We start from the raw sequence: 23,062 nt of genomic DNA, 5'->3' as shown, positions 1-23,062 counted from the left end.
CATTTTTTTTCTCAGCTTCGGCGCGCATTTTTGTTGGTGCGGCAGAGGACATCAGTGCCAAGCAGAGAAACGTCAGGCTTCAGCACGCCGCGCGCAAACTTCGTGTTTGTTACACTCACACTAATGAAAGGCAAACTTGTGATGGTATGTGTGTGCCGACCACTGTTGTAATGTCTAAGACTTCCCTCCTATTTCTAGTGATGAAAGATGGGTCATTACCATTGTTGCAAATAAATAGATTTGATTGAAGGATATAGTCATAGAGTAACTCACCCCTTTCGTTTGTGTTTGTAGTTTCCCATTGCGCCCCAGGATGAGTTCCTAAGATGAGTGTGCGTGTATGAGTTGTTGTTTTATGGTGTTTGGTATTAACCGTGAGCCATGGTCATGGTCGTGAGCCAGATAGATTCACGTTATGGTGTGATGTGTGTGTGCGTTAAGCTCTAGTCTGACCGTGGTGAGGTCGCCTTCGCTAAACTGTGGAATAAGATAAGCGTTATCGTGTGTTTTAGTAAGAATGCAGGTCCAGGTTTTTCCCTTACCCTTGGTGTGAAATAGCTTATATTGCGGTGCTGATAAGCCACAGATGTTGTTACCAACAATCAATGGCTCTTGGATGGACTGCGTCTATTTTGCCTGTTGCCAGGAGGATGAGGAGGGCAGCAGATGCTGCTTTGCTGTGATGCAGATTAATCTATAGAAAGTGCACCACCTTTAGGGAGTCCTGGAGAACAGTGCGCCTCGGTCGGGTCATGCCCTGTGTGGACATCTGCTTCAGGCTTTCGGTGAGCTCTGAGTCAGTTGACACATATCCTGTATGGTTGGCCTCCTCGTGTTCCATCTCGTCTTTACTCGGAGTATGTCCGTATCGTAGATGCGGTGTTGTCGAACCCATAGTTCAGCCGGTTCTGCTGCGCTGCGAGGTGTTCTAAACATGCCTGGTTAAGGAGGGTCACCACGTTCATGGTGACGCGCTTGATTTAACCACTTCCCATCCATCTGTCGGAAGCTTCGGGTTGAACTTTGTCAGGAGGTTAAGAAAGTTTAAAAGTGAAAATTTAGAAAATTTGATCTGTTGGGTCCCGTTGGGATAAATAGCCCCCGCTTTTAACCTACTTATATTCTCACTTAAAATACGCGTCGAATGACACCTTAACTCTCAAAATCGGATGCTACGTTCATTTTATTTTGCTTGGCAGTTTGTCAGTTTGTCCCAAAACGTTATTTTAGAGTCCTGAAAATTATAGACGGTGTCAAACAGCTCAATATAATTTTTTTCACATTCGGCACGCTGCTTTTTAATATGCTTGGGTTGGGCTGTACGATTTTAATAAAGCAAGCCGAATGTAAGAAAATTAAGAAATTGTATTTATTTAGTAGATCGTATAATACATTTTCGTCACAAATGATAATCATTTTTTATTAAATCCATTTATTTCAATTCGAGTAGGTAAGTCGGTTAGGTTTGTTATGTTGACACAGTGGTATCAACGAGGAACACAAGTCTTGCAAATGGGAAGTAATATTGCGTTCAAATGATTTTGGAATGCCAGACAATTTAGAGAATGCCTTTTTTCGAAAGAGAAAAATAAAAGAATCTTTTCAAGTAGTTGAAAAAACAAATTTTAGCGTTATGGGCGTTAGAGTGTTGCACTGTGCTGAAAGAAAATTGCGACTTAATTTTAATGTCAAAATCTACAATATATTCTGTATGCGTTAATTTTGGTTTAAAGTTATTTGTGAAAATTTCACGAAATAGTTTGTTCTTTTTAGGAAACGTAAGAGTTTTAGTATGCTTACGCCCTGAATGGCCGCAAGTTCCGGAAGTGTGTAGCTCCCTAGGGTTTGAAAGCGCTTTAGGTTATGCGTTGGGCAGAAGCATAGGAGGTGCTCAATGTTCTCCTCTTCGTATATCTGCTTGCAGCTGCGGCAGAACTCGTGGTTACTGAGTCCCAGCCTGTGCACATGAGTCCCTAGAAGGCAATGGCCCGTGAGGGCATTTAGTAGAGCGGAGATGTCTTTCCTATTACATTGTAGAAGAGTTTTAGTTCCTTTCGAGTTGTAATTTGGCCATGTGAGTCTAGAATTGTGGCATGTTGAGATTGTGTGTCCATCGGTTGTTGGAGAGGGTGTACAGTCTCTACCTGAGGTGGAGCTTGCAGGAAGTGTCCTTATCGCGAAGGATATCGGCGGTTGTCCATGGTCTTTCTAGCTCGTCTTGGCTTCGTGAATTGCCATGACTTCCGCTTGGAAAACACTACAGTGGTCTGGTAGACGGAATGAGACTTTTATGTCCAATTCGGGAGAGAAAACTACCCCTCCTGTTGGGGAGTTAAGCTTGGAGACGTCTGTGTATATGCTGACGACGTTTTCGAAATGGTGTGAGAGGTTGTCCCAGTCTGTACGGGTAGGTATAAAGATCTTGTATCTTTTTTCGAAGTTGGCTATGGGTGGAACGTTGTCCGCAGTCTGATTTGATAGGATACTGAAGTGACTCGTTGAGCCGCTGTTGCAGATACCCAGCTTTTGGCAAGTAGGTCCAGGGGTTGAAGGTCGAGGATTGTGTTTAGTGGCTGTGGTGTGGAGCACCCCACTGATGCGGGCTCTGCGCTTTTTTAGATCTTGTGAAGGATCCTGAGGTTACAAATATTTTCTAGGGAAGGCCACCATACTATGTTTCTGTAAAGGAGAATGGGCCTGACTATTGCAGCGAAGGGTGCTATGGCCGCTTTGCGTGTGCGATCTAGGATGTTGTCTGTCCAGTGGAGCTTTTTGTCAGGGGTGACACCTATGTACTTTGTTTTGTTGCGTGTTTGGTGTAGTTTTGGGAGAGTTCGATTTGGTATCTTACACATCCTTTTAAAGAGAACTAGTTCGGTCTTTTCTGAGTTAACTCCCAATCCACAATCAGCTGTCCACCTTGAGAGGTCGGAAAGGGCTGCCTCCATCAGGTTGCCGAGCGTTTGCGGGAATTTACCCTGCAGTAGGATAACCACGTCATCCGCGTAGGCTACCACTTTAGTGCCCGCATCCTCTAAAAGTGACAGTACTTTGTTGACCACTATAACCCATTGAAGAGGTGAGAGTCTAGTGAGCTGATCCCATAGTGGAGTACACAAAGCATGGTGTGTATGAGTCCCACTAAATGCCCAGTTCAGTCAGAGCGCCAGTGATAACCGTTGGGGTGACGTTGTTGAAGGCGCCTTCTTTGTCTAGAAACGCTACCAAAGAGTGTTCCTTATTGCGGAAACCTCTCTCTATACTAGATACTAGAGAGTGGGGGAGAGTAGGCTTGGGTTGATGGTTAGCCTGATATGGATGTCAATCAGCCTTTCCAGGGTCTTCAACAAAAAGGAAAGAGACTTATCGGGAGGAAGTTCTTTGGGTTGGTGTGGTAGGGTTTGGCCGGCTTTCGTTATAAAAATTACTTTAACGTCCAGCCACCTTGTTGGAATGTGTTTTAGTACAAGGCAGCCATGGAAGATGGCTGTCAGCCAGGGTACGTATATAACTAGTGTCCTTTGTAGTTGGGCCAGGAAGAACCCGTCCGGGCCGGGGGACTTGAAGGGCTTAAAAGATTTAATGTTGTCTATGCTCTGGTCGTCAAGGTTCTCCTCTATGTAGAGGTCCTCCACTGCTTGGGTGTTTTTAGGGAAATGGGTGTCAAACAGGAGATCAAGGGTTTCCTGACTGTTTTTCTTCCAGCTATCAGCATTGTTTTTTTGGTAGGCAATGGTTGCTGGAGATTTTGCTAAAATTCTTCTGAGTTTGCAGGCCTTCGCAGTAGATTCTATGCTACTACAAAAATTAGCCCATTCTCTTCGCTTTCATATTCTTATTTCCTTTTTGTGTAGGCTTAGCTTCGTATGGTATAAGTCCCAGGAAGATTCGCTGTTGTTGTATTTAGCTCTATTGAAGTAAGTCCTGCACTCGCTTTTAAGGTTCGCCAGGGTTGTGTTCCACCATAACGGTTTGTGCTTTGCTTTGACTGTTCTGCTTGGGCAAGCCCTTTTCATGGCCTTACCGCAGCTGTCAGTGAACGTATTAACTAGGTTTTCTAATTCTTGACCGTTGAGTACGTGCGTCGGTGAAGCGTGTAGTTTTCTATTGAGGAGATTTTTGTAGTATCCTCAGTTGGTTAATCCTAGATTAGTAATGTTCTCGGCGTGAGGACAGTCTAGAGTTATTGTAAATTCCATGTATCGGTGGTCTGAAAGAGAGTGTTCGATCCTTCCATGCTTCTAACTGGTTAAGTAGCGGATCAGATATTAGTGTAACGTCTTAGGCTTCCGAGCAGGCCTGGTTCAGGAGGATTACCACATTCATGGTGACGCGCTCGGTTTTCTTCACCTTAACCACCTTTCAACCATCTGTCGGAAGCTTCGGGTTGAACCGATTCAGCAGGCTGAGGATAGCCCCTAGCTCCGAGGGTTCAGACGGCAGACCTCGCTCTCGGTCGAGACGGGATGTCTGCAGCCTCGCAAACTGCCAGCTTGGCCCCTGGGTAGACCTCGCCGACCTTGCTGATGGTAGCCTTATAGAGCGCTGTCGATCTTTCGTCCTCACAGGCGATCAACTTTACATTGCCCTGGTACCACCCTGCATCTGTGCAATCGGGTGGAGGACCTGGGTTCTCATCTAGTACGTTCAAGGCCACTGACTTAAGGGCCCGTCTAACCAGACCCTATTGGTTCCTAGGTATCCTACCGCCTTCATCGCTCTGGTCGATGACGCCAATGATATTCCGATCCTGTACCTTCCGCAAAGGACCTCGACCATGTGCCGCAGTTGGTTGTCTTGGCCTTTTTGCTCGCTGGTTGCGCTGCTTCCATCGACCTCTCTCGCTTGTTGCTATTGCTGGTGGTCATAGCGATGTCAAAGTCTGGGATTACCGCCTTTGCCCAGGCTATGTCTTCTTGGATTTTCTGGTAATCCAATTTCGGTGGTGGCCAGACGTTCGAGGATACGGTATGATTTCTTGCGTTCCAGGGGTCCTGCCTGGTTAGGTGGTGTCCTGTTGAACTCCTGGGGCCTGGTGCTCACCACAAGACCAGCTTTGGCGCTCCCCTTAGGTTGGATTAGCTGCTTAGCCACACCTACGCTGGTGGGAGGCTTGGGCTGGTATTTTTGGTCTTTTGGCCTAACACGGCTGCGTTGTTCGCTGGCCCTGGCAGGGTTTGAAGTCACATGGACTTATCTTCGCTGGTTGCGACATCCGGCTTTTTAAGAGTGTCTGGCTCTTGTTTGGTGTTGCTGTTGTTATACCCGTTACTCGTAGAGTAAAAGGGTATACTAGATTCGTCGGAAAGTATGTAACAGGCAGAAGGAAGCGTTTCCGACCCCATAAAGTATATATATTCTTGATCAGGATCACAAGCCGAGTCGATCTAGCCATGTCCGTCTGTCCGTCTGTCTGTCCGGATGAACGCTGAGATCTCGGAAACTATGGGAGCTAGGCTATTGAGATTTGGCGTGCAGATTCCTGAGCTTCTTACGCAGCGCAAGTTTGTTTCAGTAGAGTGCCACGCCCACTCTAACGCCCACAAACCGTGGCTCCTACAGTTTTGATGCTAGAATAAAAATTTTAACTGAATGTAATGTTCTCATTAATACCTATCGATTGACCCAAAAAAAGTTTGCCACGCCCACCCTAACGCCCATAAACCGCCCACAAACTTCAAAAAACCGTAAATATGAACGTGGATATCTCGGAGACTATCAAAGATAGAGAATTGGGATTTCAGATTTAGATTCCGTAGCCTTATACGCAGCGCAAGTTTGTTACGCGAATATGCCACGCCCACTCTAACGCCCACAAACCGCGAAAGCCTGTGACGCCCACAATTTTCATGCTAGATAAAAAATTTTAAATGAAATGTATGTGTCGACAATACCTGTCGTTTGATCCAAAAAAAATTTGCCATGCCCACTCTAACGCCCATAACGCTTAAATCTGTATACCGCCGGTAGGTGGCGCATTTTAATCTCGCTTTGATACTTGCATATCTCTATTTAGCTGAGTAACGGGTATCTGATAGTCGAGGTACTCGACTATAGCGTTCTTCCTTGTTTTTGTTGTTGTTAAATTTCTCCATACTTAAATCCCACGAGCTGCGGAGAAAGGCCAGGTCTATCCGGATAAGGCTGACTGAGCTCACCGTTTATTATTTGTTGACTTGGGCTCCTAGCCAGATTGACTCTTGGCACGGTACGAGTGACACCTTAGTCTAGATCGGCGTGAGATGAGTGGTGTGTGGGTAGGGAAGAGGTAGGTTTTACGTGTGGGAAGGGGGTGAGTGTGACAAATAGTCGGAGGCGGCAGCACAAGAGCGACGTTGGTACTGCTACGGCGCAGGTACCCGCTGACTGTCCGGGGTTATCTATTTACGCTTAATGTTGGGGGTTTAGCGGTAGCCGGGCCGTGTCCTTATTCATAGCTACCCTGGAGAACCAGGGCGCTCACTATCCGCAACCTACGACAGCTCGACGCCCTCCACCACTGGCTCTTTGGCCGAACATATCCTAGCTTAAAGTCATCTGTTTTTTTCCTTGATCCAAAACAGCTCTCCCTTTATTGGTCTCCGCCAATAAAGTGCCCATGCTTTTGCCTAGCCCCTGCTTAGCCTAACAATACAATTTAGGCGGCGTCTCCCGTGATTTGGTTATGTTTGTGGTCCAAGCTGCATTCAAAAATATTTAATACTTGTTCAAACTGCAGAAATTACCTAATTTTGATTTTCTCCAAGATAGCAGCTTCTCTCGAAGTCTCAACCGAGGACCCAAAGCTGGAACGGCTTCTTTCAAATCTTACTCAGTTAAAATATTTTTTAAATCATCATATTGAATCTGTGCATCTAAGAATATTTAATTTGTTATATTTCAGTCTTCAATAAGTACATGCATACAGTGTGTAACATTAATATTCGGATTTTTTTTTGCTTTTGCATGTTTCTCCTTTAAATTTAAATACTAATAATTTATATATATACATCTATGAAAAGGTAATAAAAAAGCTTTAATTCTGCATCATTATATATTTTTTTTTTATTAGTTTCAAACCATTTATTCACGTTTGAAGTTGAAAAAAAGCGAATATTAATGTTGTACACTGGATATATGTACATATATAATTACACTGGCAAAGTACATGGTTACGCTTTCATAAACCATTGCGATCAAAAATAATAATTTATGACTTTAAAAATGTAGTATAGTTTGTTAAATAAAAACCCGCAAAACTTTAAACATATGTTTTTTTTTTGTATACCTTTTTTATTGACTTCCATCTACTAACAAATATACATATAAATGGGCGTAAATTGTAGAATTTGTGTGGTACGGCCGCAAAGCAATGCTTCGCACAACCGTGGCAGCTTACGTGTCCAGACCTCTCCTCTCTCTCTCAGCTATCCTGAGTTTTCGTTCTCTTTTATTGCCTCCGTGCTGGTGTCCTCGCTTCTGTTAAGCTCCGACCTTGTTTACTCGAGGTTTTGCAGCTTGCCGTCGTACCTATGGGTGACCATAGCTAGGACTTCACTGTAGGTCTTGCCATTCGCTTCCACTATAAGAGCGTCCGGGAGGTGAGGCTTTCGCGCCCGCTTTTTTGGAGCAGCCTTTCTGCAGGCGGTGGTCGCGTCCTTTCCAGCGCTGCCTCCCGCGGCTGTTTTTCCTCGGGTGCCTCAGTTTTTGGAATGTTCCTCTTGTGGGTTGCACCTTGCTCTCGCTGTTTCGGAGTGGGCCTTTGCATTTCGTGTACTCCGTGGGCTCTTTTTGCAGGTGGGAGTCTCCAACTTGTCTGAAGTAAAATATTAATGCACCTTCTTGAAGGGGCTTCATCCTCGAGCTTCGAGCCGCGCTTGGACGCTCCGGCTGCTTCCGTGCCCTTGTTATCGTTCCTCCTGCTAATACTTGGTGCATTCACTGTCAAGACGGCCATGTGCTTTTTTTTTGCGAATGTGTCTATGTATTTAATTTGTTCTGTTTTGACAGGATATATGTGTATGTTTAGAGAAATCGAAGTCACACTTTTTTAGTATCACTATAATGAACAACTATGAAAAGCGTGCCTTTTCTTTCTGTAAGCGTCTATGCCCATGCATACATATACAGGTAAATGGTAGTATTTTGTCAGATGTGTTTATGTTTAGAGAAAACGAAAATTCTATTTAGCACTCAAAAACGTGTTAATATGTACGAATGCACATAAATAAGTACATATGTATTTAGCGGAAAAAACTATACAAAATTCGTACTTTTCGCGGTATGGTTCTATATACATATTTAATTTTTAATATTTTGCCTGTATAAATAATAATAATAAAAATTAATCTTATAGTTTATATTAAAAACTCTTCGAGCTTCGCGTCACTTTTGGCACCCATTTTCACATAACTTTGACACTTGACACTACGCGATCAGATCAAAAGTGAGTGGCCCCTTTCTAGAGCTGAGGCTACCATTAAATTGTATCGATATATCATTCGATATCGTGTTGATATCGAGATTTTTGTTCGATAGTAAACTTTAACTTTTATATGTATAAAGTTAAAAGTTTTGAGAACTAAAATAAAAAAAATATTAAAATATTAATGTTAATAATAATATTGCGCTTTTTGTATACATTCTCGTGAACTTAACCTCAATTTCTGGGATTGAGTTGTACAATAAACCAGCTAGAACAGTTGTTAAAAACCTTTATAGACATATATGCACATGAAGATGGCAAAACAATAATAGGTGATTTCTTAAATAGGTTATTGTTTAAACAGTTATTTAGTAGTAGTAGTAGTAGTAGTAGTAGTAGTAGTAGTAGTATCCTTTATTTATAAAAATCATTGAACAAACGGCATTTTAAGTGTACAATTTAAAAGGTTCACAAATTTTTATATAAACAAGAATTAAAAAAGGAAATGAAATATATCAACTTGGTTATTATGTCGATCTCCGCTTTCCCAGTGTCAAGACTGCACAGTGTACTACACCTGACTTCCCGGGTCTTCCCCAGATATCAGATCGTTCTACCAATCAGTTTAACAACTAGGTGAGCTGAGTTATGTGTTGGATTTATAATATGAAGTGTTTAAAAGCTTTCCAAATTTTTTTTAAAATACTGTTTCGGTACTCTAGAGCCTGGTTGATGTAGCTGTAGAGAGTTGACCAACATTGCCCATCCAGCAAATTGAATACATCCCGCGGTTGCAGCTGTGCCTTACCAAAATACAGCAGGCGGATCTCTTGTATAATGGGGCAGCGTCGTATAAAGTGCACGACGTTTTTCTGCTCCCTTATATTGCAGATCGGGCACACAGTGTCGCTGGCTGTCACGTTTGGGATATAGCTTAGTGGGAGGATTTCTCCTCTGGCCATGAAAATGGTACGGATCTTCTTAACGGTGAAAGCGTCAGTAAAATAGTTATCAAGTCCCAGATCATAATAAAGGGACCTATGAGTCATCCGAGTTGTGCTACTCCTTGATTTCGTTTTAAACTGAGTCCTATAGGTTTCGTCCATATGTACTAGAATACTTTTCGCCCATTGCGACCATTGTGAAGGATCGCCTAACTGTAGCCTATCTCCGTAGGTCTCGACAAGCGTCTTCCATTCTATGACCCATTGCTTACGCTCCTGCATCAAAAAGTTCGCTAGAATTCGAGACAGCCTATGTTTGGGCATGGTTACCACTTTCTGGATATACCTGAAATGCATTGCAGCTGTAAGGATATGCAGCGGCGACAGTCCTGTTTCAAGATATAGCATACTGTTCGTAGTAAATCTGGGTAGACGAAATAGTTTTTTAAGAACAATCTTAGAAGGCTTTAAACTTCTTCATAAGGTCAGATGCCCCAGACCTGACTTTAGCTAACGCATTTTGAAAAGAGATTCCTCTGTAGTTAGATGTCACTTTCGGGTCGCCTTTCTTAAAGATGGGAAAAATAATAGCTTTTTGAAAGCTCTTTGGGTCTTTTTCTGATCCCAAGAACTTATTGAAAGCAGTGACAAGGCTGGCTTTAAATTGAGGAGTAGCGTACTTTATGAATTCCGATGGTATTCTGTCAGGCCCGGGTGCTATTCTTTCTTTTAACATTGAAAGTACATTTTCCACTTCTAGTCCTGTCACACATCCATCTAAAAAATGGTTCTTTACCCACGGCATTGCAAAGTGCATCTATAGCGTCCAGTCTGGAGGCGCTAGAAGATCACGGATATGTTTTCCTAGAACATCTGTCTTAACTTCCAGAGATTTTACAAGTGAGTTTCCATTGAGTTTCCTAATAGTACTCCAATATGCCCTGCTATCTGTTATGGAATCCAACGATCTCTCTATGTTAATGTAAAATTGCGTCCGAGCGTTTTGACAAGTTAACTTGTATGCGGCGTTTGCTTTATGATACATTACCACTGTACTTGCTGCGTTTGTTGATTTGGCCTGCCTTAGCAAGTTAAAAGAAAGTATTCGAGCTGCCCCACACTGCTCCGTGTACCACTCTTGCTTAAAACCTCTGGGCTTTCTTCATCCTCGATTATTAACGGTTTTGGTAATGCACTCTGTAAGAAATCCTTTAATTTCGTCAGGGGTTATCGAATCTGCCACACAATTTGTTGCCAGGTTTCGGTCCAACTTTGTCCTATAGTTTTCACTCTCTCGATTTCGCTAAATCAAACTTGGTAGAAGTCCAAGCGGCGCTGTGCTTGCGTCCGATGTTGTGCAGAGGATGACTGTAACTTCCAACTGGAGATGGTCAGAGAATATTTGACTGCTCACTTGGAAGTCCTTAATAGTTTCTATTCATGTACCGCGTGCCATACATAGGTCGATGATGGACCGAGCTTCACCTCTCATAAAAGTGTAATCGCCCAAAGGATCGCTTGCCGACCTTCAATTGACCACCGTGAAGCCAAACAGCTTGATCAAGTCCATTAGGTGCCGGCCATTGGCGTTTGTTACTTTGTCTTTGGCATTACGGGTTTCATTGAGGCAGCTTGTGACTAACTGTTGGTCGAATCCATGAAGTTGAGCTTCACCCAGCCTTGTATTACAATCTCCTATGATCAGTGCACTTTTATTTAGTCGAGCATGGTTTAAAACCTCATATAACTTCCCAGAATCTCTTTCCCAATGATTGCAGTTAATATACACTGGCAGCAGGTGCAGGTTTTCATTTTTTACAGTCCTCAGTTGGATAAAACTGGTCTCATCTACATTTATGAATCTGATTGTATTCCGGTCGTGAAGTTCTTTTTTTATTCCAAATAACATTCTACCACTTGCTCGTTCTCTTGCGCTAGTTCGGATGGCGGGCACCCACTACATCTACTACATTTATTTTTGTTTCTTTTTAGTTTTTTGACTTCGAATTTTGGCTTAGGGACGCATAATTAATGTGAGACATTTCCAAACTGTTTCTGTATATTTCCTTTAATTTTGTTTCAGCTGGTTTTCCTTGCCACATAAGCACCTTATTATTATTAAAGGACATCCAATTCCCGTCTACGTTAATACTGTCGTTTTGGACTTTTACTTTTGTTTCCCTGCGAATGGCCAGAAGAAACTTTTTTTAGCTCTAGAAGCCTGTTTTCCCACTGTCAAATCCTTGTCAAGGAAAATCTGACTTCCACGCAATTTATGGCCATTCTTCAATATATTCTCCGCTTCTCCTTGGGATTCACTTTCCACTGGAACCATCATTTTGCCATCCCGCTTATTAAGCTTTCGCATATCGGAAACCCTTGAACTTTTTAATTGCAGTTTCTCTTCAATCAGGGTTTTAACAACCAATTTGCAGTTCTTATCCACCTTCAGACCTTTTACAACTACATTTTTTTTTCTTTTGTTGTTCTAGCAACATATTTATGGTTCTCTTATCAGCTTCTCTACGAAGGCTTATAGCCTCTTCTTTGAGCCGCGCATTGTCGTCGGTAATCTGTTTGACCTGCAGAGAAATAGCCCCAATATCGCTTTTCAGCTCTTGTTTAAGACCTTCGACGTCCGATTTAGTTGGAAGATTTTTTAACTTTATGTCGAGCCGCTTTGACATAGCTGATGTCAGATCCTTCAAGGATGTTCCACCTGCAATGTTTTGGGACATATTCTCCAGCTTCCGCTTTTGTGATGCCTGCACCGGTGATAAGTAGTTATCTTTTTCATCCGAACTCGACATGACTAATAACACCTTTTATTTACTCGCCTAGCAGTATGCTCTATTTTAATAAAAAGGTACCTTGCTCCCTTCCGTGGTGGCCGCTACCCGATATGTTCAACGTTCTCGCTGAGTGTTAGACAACTCACTGCGGCTGCGATCAGCTGATGGTTGCCACCTCTAGTCTTGTTTACTTCTTTCCACGCAAATTCAACTCATCCGCGCTTTTCTGCCTTTCACCGAGTTCAGCTTTCTGCAAAACTAAATGCTGATTCTCGTGAGGTACGCTGGTCCACTGCGGATCCTCCATGTTTTCTGCGGTCAGTGAGCACAGCGTCGACGTTTGGCCGTAAGTTTGTGTTTTTTATGGTGCGGGTGTCTTAAGAAGCGAAACTTTTCTCGAAGCCTGATAAAAATCTCGACTACACACTTCACTTTCTTCTTCTTTTCTTAAAGAGTTCTTTATACTTTCCTTAATGATTTGATCCAAATGGATACTTTTAATTTTAGTCAAGCTTCCTACTATCGATATTTTTCCAGCCCATCGCTCACATTATCAAGGGAGTCACAGAAACCGGCGACGGATTTGGGGACCATCAAAACCGTAGGTGTCACAGAAATTTGATTACCGAAAAATTACCAGGGCCTGATACATACACTAAAAATATCGAATATAGAATTATTATCGAATTTTACTTGACTTATTTTGACCATTTTCCAAAACTCAATTTATGCTTGTTTTGCAAAATTACAAAAAGAATACTTGTTCAAAGCGCATATTGTACAAAATAAAAAAAAATTAAAAATTGAATTGCTTACCACGCTACAAACTGCAGCCCTGAACAGCTGCTTGCGGCTGCTGAATTGGTTTATTTACATTTGTAAATTGTCAAGAATTTTAAAAGCAAACCAAAATGCCATCTGCACGAATGAATCGAAAAATATGGCGTCTTGTGCTGCTGACCTATGTTTACCCCTGAAAATTAGCAACGTTTATTAGTAATAATTAATAATACATAAACATTTTTTACTTTTACTTACATGTTTTCTTCTTCTTCATAGCCGGCTTCTTATCCGGCAAAAAATGGAAATTTTTCAAGTCAGTGCTGCCACCTTTTTGCAAAGGCGGCATGTTTTTATAATTTTTCTCAATAACTACAACTTGTTTTAACATGAAATTTTTACCAGAAATAGGTTTTATTTTTTAGTACAATAATAAGTATCGTAATATAAATAATTCGTTAACAAAACATTTCGATAACTACTCCAAAATTTGGTATTTTAAAGTTCGAGCAATTGTTACCACTGTCAGGCTGGACGGTTTGCAGACGTTTTTTTCAGCTAGTTTTTTCAAGACGGTTTATAAAATGACTATTTTTAAATATAACCCGAAGTAAATATAAAAATTGTAGTATGCAGATAGTTCATAGATTTTATTAATGTTGTCTTAAATACATTTTTGTTCTTTGCAACCATTTTTTTTAAGTTGTTTTATTTTATCAAAACGTGTTTCAAAGTACGGGGGATTTAGAAACCGAGATTTGCTTTTCGGGGGATATTCGGTTGGAAGGGATTTCTGTGACACCCCTGATAATTTCCGAAATCTCACCGTTCATACGGTCAGTCGGACAGACAGATCGACGCTAGTGATCCTGATCAACAATATAAATACTTTTTGGGGTCGACAACCTTTTACATACTTTCCGACGAATCGAGTTTACCCTTTTACTCTTCGAGGAACGGGTATAAAAACAATCATATACACATATGGTTAACACTTTTTAATATTTTATTTGTATTTTGCTTATATGGTGTGGGTGTATGTTTGTTTTCATGTGTGAGTAAGATTAGGGTATAGTATCCTAAAAGATATGCATCTATCTCAAATGCGTGATATAAGAACTGGCTGTGTTTATACGACACAGTCGAATTCATTCAATTATTTTTTTCAGCTGATACAGACAAAAACAAGGAATAACGCTATAGTCGAGTACCTCGACTATCAGATACCCGTTACTCAGCTAATGGGACCAAAGGGAAATGGAGATATGCAAGCAGCAAAGCGAGATTGAAATGCGCCACCTACCGGCGGTAGACAGATTTAAGTGTTATGGGCGTTAGAGTGGGCGTGGCAATTTTCTTTTTTTTGGATAAATCGATAGGTATTGACGGGACCAATACATTTTAGTTAAAATGTTTTATCTAGCATGAAAATTGTGGGCGCCACAGGCTTGTGCGGTTTGTGGGCGTTAGAACAATACATTTCAGTTAAAGTTTTTATTCTAACATCACACTGTAGGAGCCACAGTTTTGGGCGGCTTGTGGGCGTTAGAGTGGGCGTGGCACTCTACTGAAACAAACTTGCGCTGCGTAAGAAGCTCAGGAATCTGCACACCAAATCTCAATAGCCTAGCTCTTATAGTTACCGAGATCTAAGCGTTCATCCGGACGGACAGACAGACGGACATGGCTAGATCGACTCGGCTAGTGATCCTGATCAAGAATATATATATTTTATGGGGTCGGAAACGCTTCCTTCTGCCTGTTAGATACTTTCCGACGAATCAAGTATACCCTTTTACTCTACGAGTAACGGGTATAATTACTTTAAAATGGGTTCTTAGCAAAGTGCGCACAACCAGCCAGCATCAAACCCCGGCAGCGGTCATTCAGCATTCACTCGCGACCGAGTAAAAGCACACAAATTTACGTTAGCTTCTTAAATAAGTTTTGATGTATGAAGTAATGAATTTAATGGGTTTACGTTAAATTGATCAGAAGTAAACATTGAGAAATGTTAGTTTACGTTAAGATGATCGCTTTAAAATTGGAAGACACTTGGAAAATTCGAAAAAACCGTATTGAAAAAGAAAATGGCCTTGAAAGTGCTTTAACTGAACTTTAAAAGCTCAGCAGCACATCAGTGGATACAAAAATAGTTCACTCTCGATTTTAGTGTTTCTCAATTGAGCCTTGAGTTAATAAATTTTAAAATAAATGGCTGATGAGAATAGTCCAACTCAGGGTGGCGGATCCGGTATCCCAAGAGCGACATCAGCAACGCAAGGAGAAGCTTTGGGAGAAGTTGTTAACACTTCTCGGTAACCATCTATAGCTGAATTTCTTAAATTCAATATCAGTGCTATATTCAATAGACTTGAGTCCCTATGCTCGCAAATTGACTTAAGGCAGTTCTTGATGGATGAGTATGATTTGAAAGTTCACCTGGAATCCCTCAACAAGTTGTAGTCTTATTTTGGCATCGGTCAATCTACAGGATTTTAATTCCATAGCCTCCGAAATATCAATCAAGCTGGAATCCAAATTAATAACCGTTAGATCTACTTTGCTGAGAGAGCTCGGCAGACAACCAACGATGGGATCGAACGCTGCTGACGCGCCGTCATTTATGGTGCTGTCCAATATATTCCGCTTGCCTTAATTGAAACTTCGGGGTTTACACTGATTGTAGCAGAGTTGACTTCATTCTAAAAGATTTAATATTTGGTCTCCTGTTAATCTGGCACATTAAGGATGCTAATACCAAGTTGCATTGGATATTCTAAAGAAACGATTTGACAATAAACGTCATATTATACAGGCTCATATATGAGTAATATTTGGATTCGAGCGAGTGGAGTTTTCGGTTGCAAGGTTGCGGGCTTACACGGAACACAAAACCTCACATCTTCGGGCAATGGATTCTCTTGGCATTAAGTAGAACATTTTTGTGTGCGTTCTGGACCACGCCTTACTTCAGAAACTCGACAAAGCCACGCAAGCCAAGCAAGAAGAATTGTCATCAAATCAGGAGCTACCATCGTGTCCACCTTTTTGGAAAGTAGATGTCGTACAATGGAAAATGTTGAGCATGCTATGCAAGGCAATCCGTGGCAAATTAGGCAGTCTGGAAGGGCCGTGAGTACAAATCAAAGTAAAGCATTTGCAACTATAGCTGAATCGGCGTCATGCGTATGTTGTCGCATCATGATCAATGGCCCGTTTTGTGAGTTTATCGCCCAGGGCTCACCACAAAAAAGCGATAAAGTTGTCATTATGCATTAACTGTCTAAAAGGGGACCCTCATGCCATGCCTGTCAATTGAAGCATCACACTCTTCTCCATTATAGACAATCAGTTCAGGAGCATTGTCCATCGGAAAATCAAACACCAGGTTCAAGTCATATGATTCCTCAACGTGGTTTCATTCTGGCCGTCTCGTCATTTGCCTTTCCATCAGTCTCACTGTCCGTCTCGCCATCCGCCTCGCAGTCAGCCTCGCATTCCCTTGTATCTCAACATTCGATTGAGCCGGTGCTTCTCGCAACCGCCGTTGTCCTAATTAAGAACCGCGCAGGCACTTACGTACCCTGTCGCACGCTGTTGGACTCAGGATCTCAAGTTCATTAAATTACAACTAGCTTCGCCAATCAACTTCAACTTATAAGAAACAAATCGTTGACCGCAATAACTGGTTTTGGGCACTATAGCTCTTTAACAAAAGGATACTCAGTTGAACTCGTCGTAAAGTCCCGTATATCAAACTTTACAAATAGCATTCAGGCCATCATAACTTCGAGAATAACTGATCAACAACCTATTCACGCACTTGGCACTGACTCGTGGAATATCCCGTCGAACGTACATCTCGCTGATCCCTTCATCTTCGTGTCGCAGCGCATTGATCTACTGATAGGCGCTAGTTTGTTCTTCGAGTTGCTATGTGTTGATCAGATTCAGTTAAAAACCCATCTAGGTTGGATGTTGTCTGGTGGTGGGCAGCAGGTCCTAGAACATTCGTCATTCATCGCAAATGATCGCTTACCACAGCGCGGTGGCATTTTATTAGACGAGCTCGTAGTTCGGTTTTGGGAAATAGAACACGTCACTGAGCCAAATTCAAGGATGTCAAAGGAGGAGCTCCAGTGCGAAGAGCATTTTAAAAGGAATTATATTCGTCTTCAATCTGAAGTGACCTTGCATTGTTGGGTGAGTCTTACTTGCAAGCCAAAAGGCGTTTGGAAAACCTCGAGCGGAAATTTAATAGGAATCCTCACAAAAAAGTTGCCACCTCTGCATTTATAAGGGAGTATCTAGACCTCAAGCACATTTCGATAGCGCCTAGTTCGGAGTTCCATTTATGTAAATACTTCCTTCCATTGCATTTTTAAAGAAGATATCACGTCCACTAAGTTGAGGTTATTACTTGATGGCTCGGCAAATAGTACATCTGGGTTCTCGTTGAATGAACTTCTTTTATCGGTACATACAAACCAAGCCAGTCTGTTCGATGTTCTCATTCGGTATCGCGCATTTCCCGTGGCTCTTACAAGCGACATTTGCAAAATGTACCGGTGTGTAAGCGTTGTACCTCATGCTTCAGTGTATCCTTTGGCGCGATTCCCCGACCCACGATATTTAGGCATTCAAATTATACACAGTAACATACGGGACCAAGCCAGCATCGTTTCTAGCTATGCGAGCGATGCGCCAGCTAGCAGTTGACGAAGCTGATTCCTACCCATTAGGCTCCACGATATGATTTCTGAAGGCAATTCTGTCCCAGAAGTCTTAGAAGCTATTCATTAGACTACCAGTCTTCTTAAGCTTGGGCTTTTTCGAGGGTTTTGCGTCATATTCCCAAATCAGAAAGGGAAGGGCTTTTTAAATTTGTTGATGGAATGAACATAACAAAAACTCTTGGACTAGTTTGGGAGCCACATCGAGATAGGTTTTTGTTCACTTTTGCTCGTCATAATGGTTCTGAAAAGCATACGCTCATGCAAAAATGCAAAATGCTCAGTTTTGTCAAAAATAGCATGGTGCTACGATCCACTTGGTTTAGTCGGTCCCACTATAACAAAGGCCAAATCAATCTTACAAAGGCTATGGAGAGACAAGTTGCAACGGAATGAAAGTTTGCCGCAATCGTTGGAGACAGCGTGCTGCTGGACTCCGACTGTTCAGAAATGTCCCTTGGATTCAAATACATAAACTCTTTTGGATCAATGCAACGAATTTTTGGATACGTATACAAATTTATTAACAGGTTTAGATCGCCTAACATTACTGTGGAAAATGTTCGCCGAGGTACTGATATACTAATTCGAACAGTTCAGAAGGCACAATTGGTATCTGAGTACAAAGCACTACAAAAGAAAAAAGCGATGGAATCTTAAAGCAGCCTTTCTTCATTGTCACCTTTTCTAGATGAGCATGGAGTAATAGGCACCATCCAATAACTTTAGCTATCATAACCTACTTTGCTGCTTGCACTTGTTTGGTTGCAGTATCGCGTGCACTTCGAAAATCCATACTCTATACATATCATGGCTGATCTGCCGAAAGGCAGCGCTCGCCTTTTCGGATACTGGTGTGGATTATTGCGGACCTTTTTACTTCAAGCCAGAAGTTCGTAACAAGGAATCACAAAAGAGCTATATTAGTGTCTTCGTTTGATTTGCCTCCAAAGCGGTAAGGATGGAGCTCGTCAAGGATCTTTCAATTGCGGCATTTCTAAGTGCGCTTAAGGGTTTCGTTGCCGCTCGAGGACCTCCACGCTGCATTTGGTCAGACAATTTTTGTGCGCGAAGAACGAGCTCGAGGAGTTGCGTCAGCTCTTTGGATGCCAGGCAGCACCAAAAGAGAGTATATGATCACTGCCTGGCAAGCGGTTTTGATTAGCGTTTTATTCCCCCTCGCTCTCTACACTTCGGAGGTTTATGGGAAGCCGCCGTAAAAATGGCTAAACACTATTTGCATCGATCGTTGGGGTCATCTATCCTCGGTTTTGATGAGCTACGCACCCTGGTATGCCAGATCCAGGAGATAATTAATTCCCTTCCTCTTGCACCACTTTCAGATAATCCTGACGACCTTGGCGTGCTTACTCCAGGATACTTCCTCATTGGGCGGCATTTGCTAAGCCAGATCTCTCCGAGATAAACTACAGCCGGTTAGATTGGCAACGGCCAGCAGCGGTCATGTGCATAGGAATGTCAATGCTCATACATAAAGCTGGTAACAGCCAGAGCGCGAGAGAGATTGTATATGCATGCATTGCTTGTGTGCGTTGTCAAGCCATGGAAATATGCTGACACTTGCACTTCCCATATGTCGGGCTTTAAAGTGCGTTTGGCTGATCGTATTTCGGTTGGCCAATTGAGTTTAACGGCTGGGACTTTATGTTTATGTAAGTACACTGTAGCACAATGTTTACATTGGTACCTCCTTTTGATAAATAACGTAATATGAAGTTATTTTATTTTCTAAATATTTGTAATTGATAATAATTGAATTTTTGTTGTAATTGGTTCCGTTTCCAATCCAAAATGTCTGTATATTTTAAACGTAATTCTGTCATTAGCTTTTTGTTCAGGGGGAAAATTTATTTTTAATATAATCAAAATTTTTCGGATCTTTTTAGATCATTATGATCTGCCATTTGGTAATTAGTTAATGACTCGAATTTAATATCTTGTATGTTTAAAATTTTACTGCTGTCAGTTGTGTGTAATATTCGCATGTATGCGTTTTTTGAATTTGAAATGGAGTTCCATATGTATATACCATCTCCTACTTCCTGATTAAATATTAGGATTTGGTTTTCTTTAGCAATTTGTAATTAAGTATGTTTGGCGAATCACTTCGCAACGTGATGGTATGACTACCTCATTATTACTTGTGCTGTGGAAGATTGGGATTTTAATTGATTGGCCAACGTTGCTTGTCGCTTACTGTGTTGAAATCTAACTGGCTGTTGAATTTTTTCATGAAGTCTATTTCAATTATTCCGTCATCTGAGATCAGAAAATTATTTTTTACTATGTGGAAGTTATGTGGTGTAATGAAGTTACAGGTTCTCATTTCGAAAAATGTTAAACCTAATGAGCTTAGTGATCCTTTTCCGATTCCTGATATTTTTGTGATATAATTTTGGTCGATATCAAAGAAATTCATCAGAATTTATTTTAATAACTGATGTATCAGCTCCTGTGTCTATTAAGAATGCTATTTTTCTACAAGTATGTTCGTTTGTATAAACTTAAACTGAGATTGATAGGTTATTTTTATTATTGCTGAGCTCCTAAGGGATCCTGCTCCTTTTACGGCGTGCATTCAGCATACCGTATATTATGGTTTGAGATTTTATTCTGCTGAATATTAAAGTTACCACCTCTGTTGGTTTCCTCTATAGTTTCCATTGATATGTTTGTAATAGTATAGCCACGTTTGGCTTGTCTCTCTTCTTATTATTTAAACCTCCTTCCACTCCGTCAACCCTGAAAAGCACCGGAGCCCAATCGGTGGGATGGCTTCCCTTCAGTTACAAAAAAAAAAGTTTCACTTGTGAATTACCTTGTGAATCCCGTTGGACATGTCCTCTTGCACAAGTGAGGAACAAGTGACACTCCATATAGAACATTGTATGGGATGTCCGCATTTTCACAAGTGAAAATACAAAAGAAAATTTTTCGAAGTCCCACGGGATTTCACTTGTTCCTTATATTCAATTTTCGTATGGCCTGTCACGTGCCGGTGACACGTCCCAAGTAAAATCACTTGTGAAAATCACAATTTTTCCCATGAGTTTTCACTTATGAAAATATAGAATTTAAAATACATACATTTTTATTTACTTTTAAATTTATTTTAATTAAATAGTGTTATTTAGGTTTTCTGTTAGTAAGCCTAGTTTTATGTTACGTTAATTTGGCTTTTTACATTGGTCATCGCCTTCCTTAGACCTCTGTCCGGTTCCTCCGAATCCTTGGCCAACGCTCCTGAAAAAATGTATGGGCATATTTAAAAAAAATGCGTTTTATTTGTATATTTGCATATTTATCTTTTAGAGCTGTGTTTCACCCTTTGCAGGATTTTTATTGGCGCAAAACATTTCATCATCCACTTTCGGCTAACGGAACTCATTGAATACCTTAATAATTTAAACTAAGATTAATGCAAAACATCTTAAACTTAATGTAAGACTTACCTGACTTTATTATTTTCACTTTAAAAAACGAAAAAAGTAAGTCTGCTGCGCACAATTTAAATGACTTGCTTCCCTTTCAATAACTCAAACAGTATGAACCAAGTCTTCCTCTCACCCGTTTACTTGATTTCTTTTGTTTTCTCTTTGCCGTAGGGGCGTGCCCTTTCCAAAGCGAAAAATATCCGACTGTATAATTTTTACTTCTTAAGAAAAATTTACAATACGAATTTTCTAAAAATGGTAATATTAAAATGTTTTAAATATTTAAATCAAATATAACGTACTAAATTTCTATAACTTAACTAAAAAATTATATTATAATATTATTGTATATTACGTAAGCATAACATTAAAGGCAAATTCAATTTGCTTAATTTTACTATAATCAAATAATTTACTTTGATAAAATAATATTATTTGATTTTTTTTCGATATACAATAATGCTCCTAAAATATTAGGGCATTCACATGTCGCTGTGTCACGAAAATTTTTCCGCCGAAATGTTAGTCGCTATCCGTACATAATGGAGAGACGAAAAAAAAAAAAAGGTCCGACCGAAATTTGTCTCTGAGAGCGCCGAATGCACGCAGATTATACGACAAGGAAAGAGAGGGATCTTCCGAATATCTGCCTCTTTTTGTTGCACGATCGTTTTCGTAGGCAGTCTTCTACGCTGTGCCGACTTCTCTGCTGACGTCAACAGCGGCACAGCGGTTTAGGCACAAAAAAAAACAAAAAAGCTTTTTGCCTTGAGCCATGTCACTGCGTCCCTACTGCAGAACTGAAGGGCATGTACATAGGAATACGTGGTGCTATGGATATGTCACTATATATATAAATATGTGCACCAAAACGACGATGACACAAGGGGATCGTAAAGCGCGGCCCGCGGCGATCCGTTTGGCTAGGTTTGGCTATAGGTTTACAATAAAAAACTTTATTTAGGGAAAGAGTTGATAGTGTACCTTGATTCCTTCTGGATGTGCAAATTCGGTAAGGAGGCTGGGATCATGAGCTGGATAACTCTCCCCCTTCTAAATTGAATCGTCCCGATTCATTGGAAGTGTCGGATAAACTGAATTTAGATGATTTGTCAATTCGACTATAATTTCATCCTCAGTGGTATTTTCATTTTCGGACATATTATTTTAGGGGGTTATTTCAATATGAACTTGCAGTGGTTTAAATATTAGATATTTTTTGAATTTAAATACAAGCGTGATAATTACATATATTAAAGTTAATATAATCAGTATTAACGTTATTGGAATTTGTGTTTGTTTTATTTGAATTAAAAAAATTAAAAATTACCCATTTAAATGAGTATCATTAACAGTATTATAACCATTTATAAAAATGGTTCCTTCTCGGATTACATAAATTTTTTTATTACATTCCCTGATTTTATTACAAGGGGATTTTTCTCCATTTAGTAGCTTAGTAAAACAAGTATTTTCTGGACTTAAAGTGCCATCATTATTAAATATTTCTGTATTAAAATTAAAAATTACATAATATCTATTGTTACATTTAGCGACATGATTATCAATTAACAGTTTTCCATCATTGTGTGAGATGGATCTTGCGTTATACACTACGCAACGGTTTGTTATGATGGGGTATTTTGTATATATAACAATTAATTCTTGGTGTATGGCGATTTTAAATTTTGATATATCTAATATGTCAGTAATTACTACAGGTTTCTGTTCGTGTTTATATATTTCTTGGATTTCTTCAGCGTTCAGAATTTTAGTGTTGAAAACATCTATTTTTGCTAATGTAATTGTATCCATTAAGTTCATCAGATCGTAAGTGAGTAAGCGAAGACGGTGTTTTCTGAATGGAAATTCTTGGTTTGAAAGAACTGTTTGAAGATTATCAGATAGGGTTTTTATTTCTTTAAATAATTTAGAATTAATAACAAATTGA

At 40.6% G+C, this 23,062-nt stretch overlaps 1 protein-coding gene across 7 annotated transcripts in view; it reads left to right on the top strand.

Annotated features, from left to right (window-relative positions):
• LOC139353985 (tyrosine-protein phosphatase non-receptor type 21-like) overlaps positions 1–23,062 on the top strand; it is a 358,621-nt gene that overhangs the window by 254,698 nt on the left and 80,861 nt on the right. For 2 of the 7 annotated variants that reach the window (XR_011605043.1, XR_011605044.1), the window contains exon 6: positions 19,000–19,329. The exons of 3 other annotated variants lie outside the window; for them this stretch is intronic. Coding sequence is in view for 2 of the 4 variants with exons in the window: in XM_070998184.1 (XP_070854285.1) it covers positions 12,678–12,929 (252 nt within the window). In the remaining 2 variants the exon portion in view is untranslated. Of the gene's footprint in view, positions 1–12,677; positions 12,945–13,199; positions 13,295–18,999; positions 19,330–23,062 lie in introns of those variants that run through there. 2 more of the 7 variants (XM_070998185.1, XM_070998184.1) reach the window with 2 other exon arrangements.

Source organism: Drosophila suzukii, assembly GCF_043229965.1.
Source record: "Drosophila suzukii chromosome 2 unlocalized genomic scaffold, CBGP_Dsuzu_IsoJpt1.0 scf_2c, whole genome shotgun sequence".
NCBI lineage: Eukaryota > Metazoa > Arthropoda > Insecta > Diptera > Drosophilidae > Drosophila > Drosophila suzukii.
Note: the sequence above shows the minus strand (reverse complement) of the source record. Positions and strands in the feature narration are given on the sequence as shown.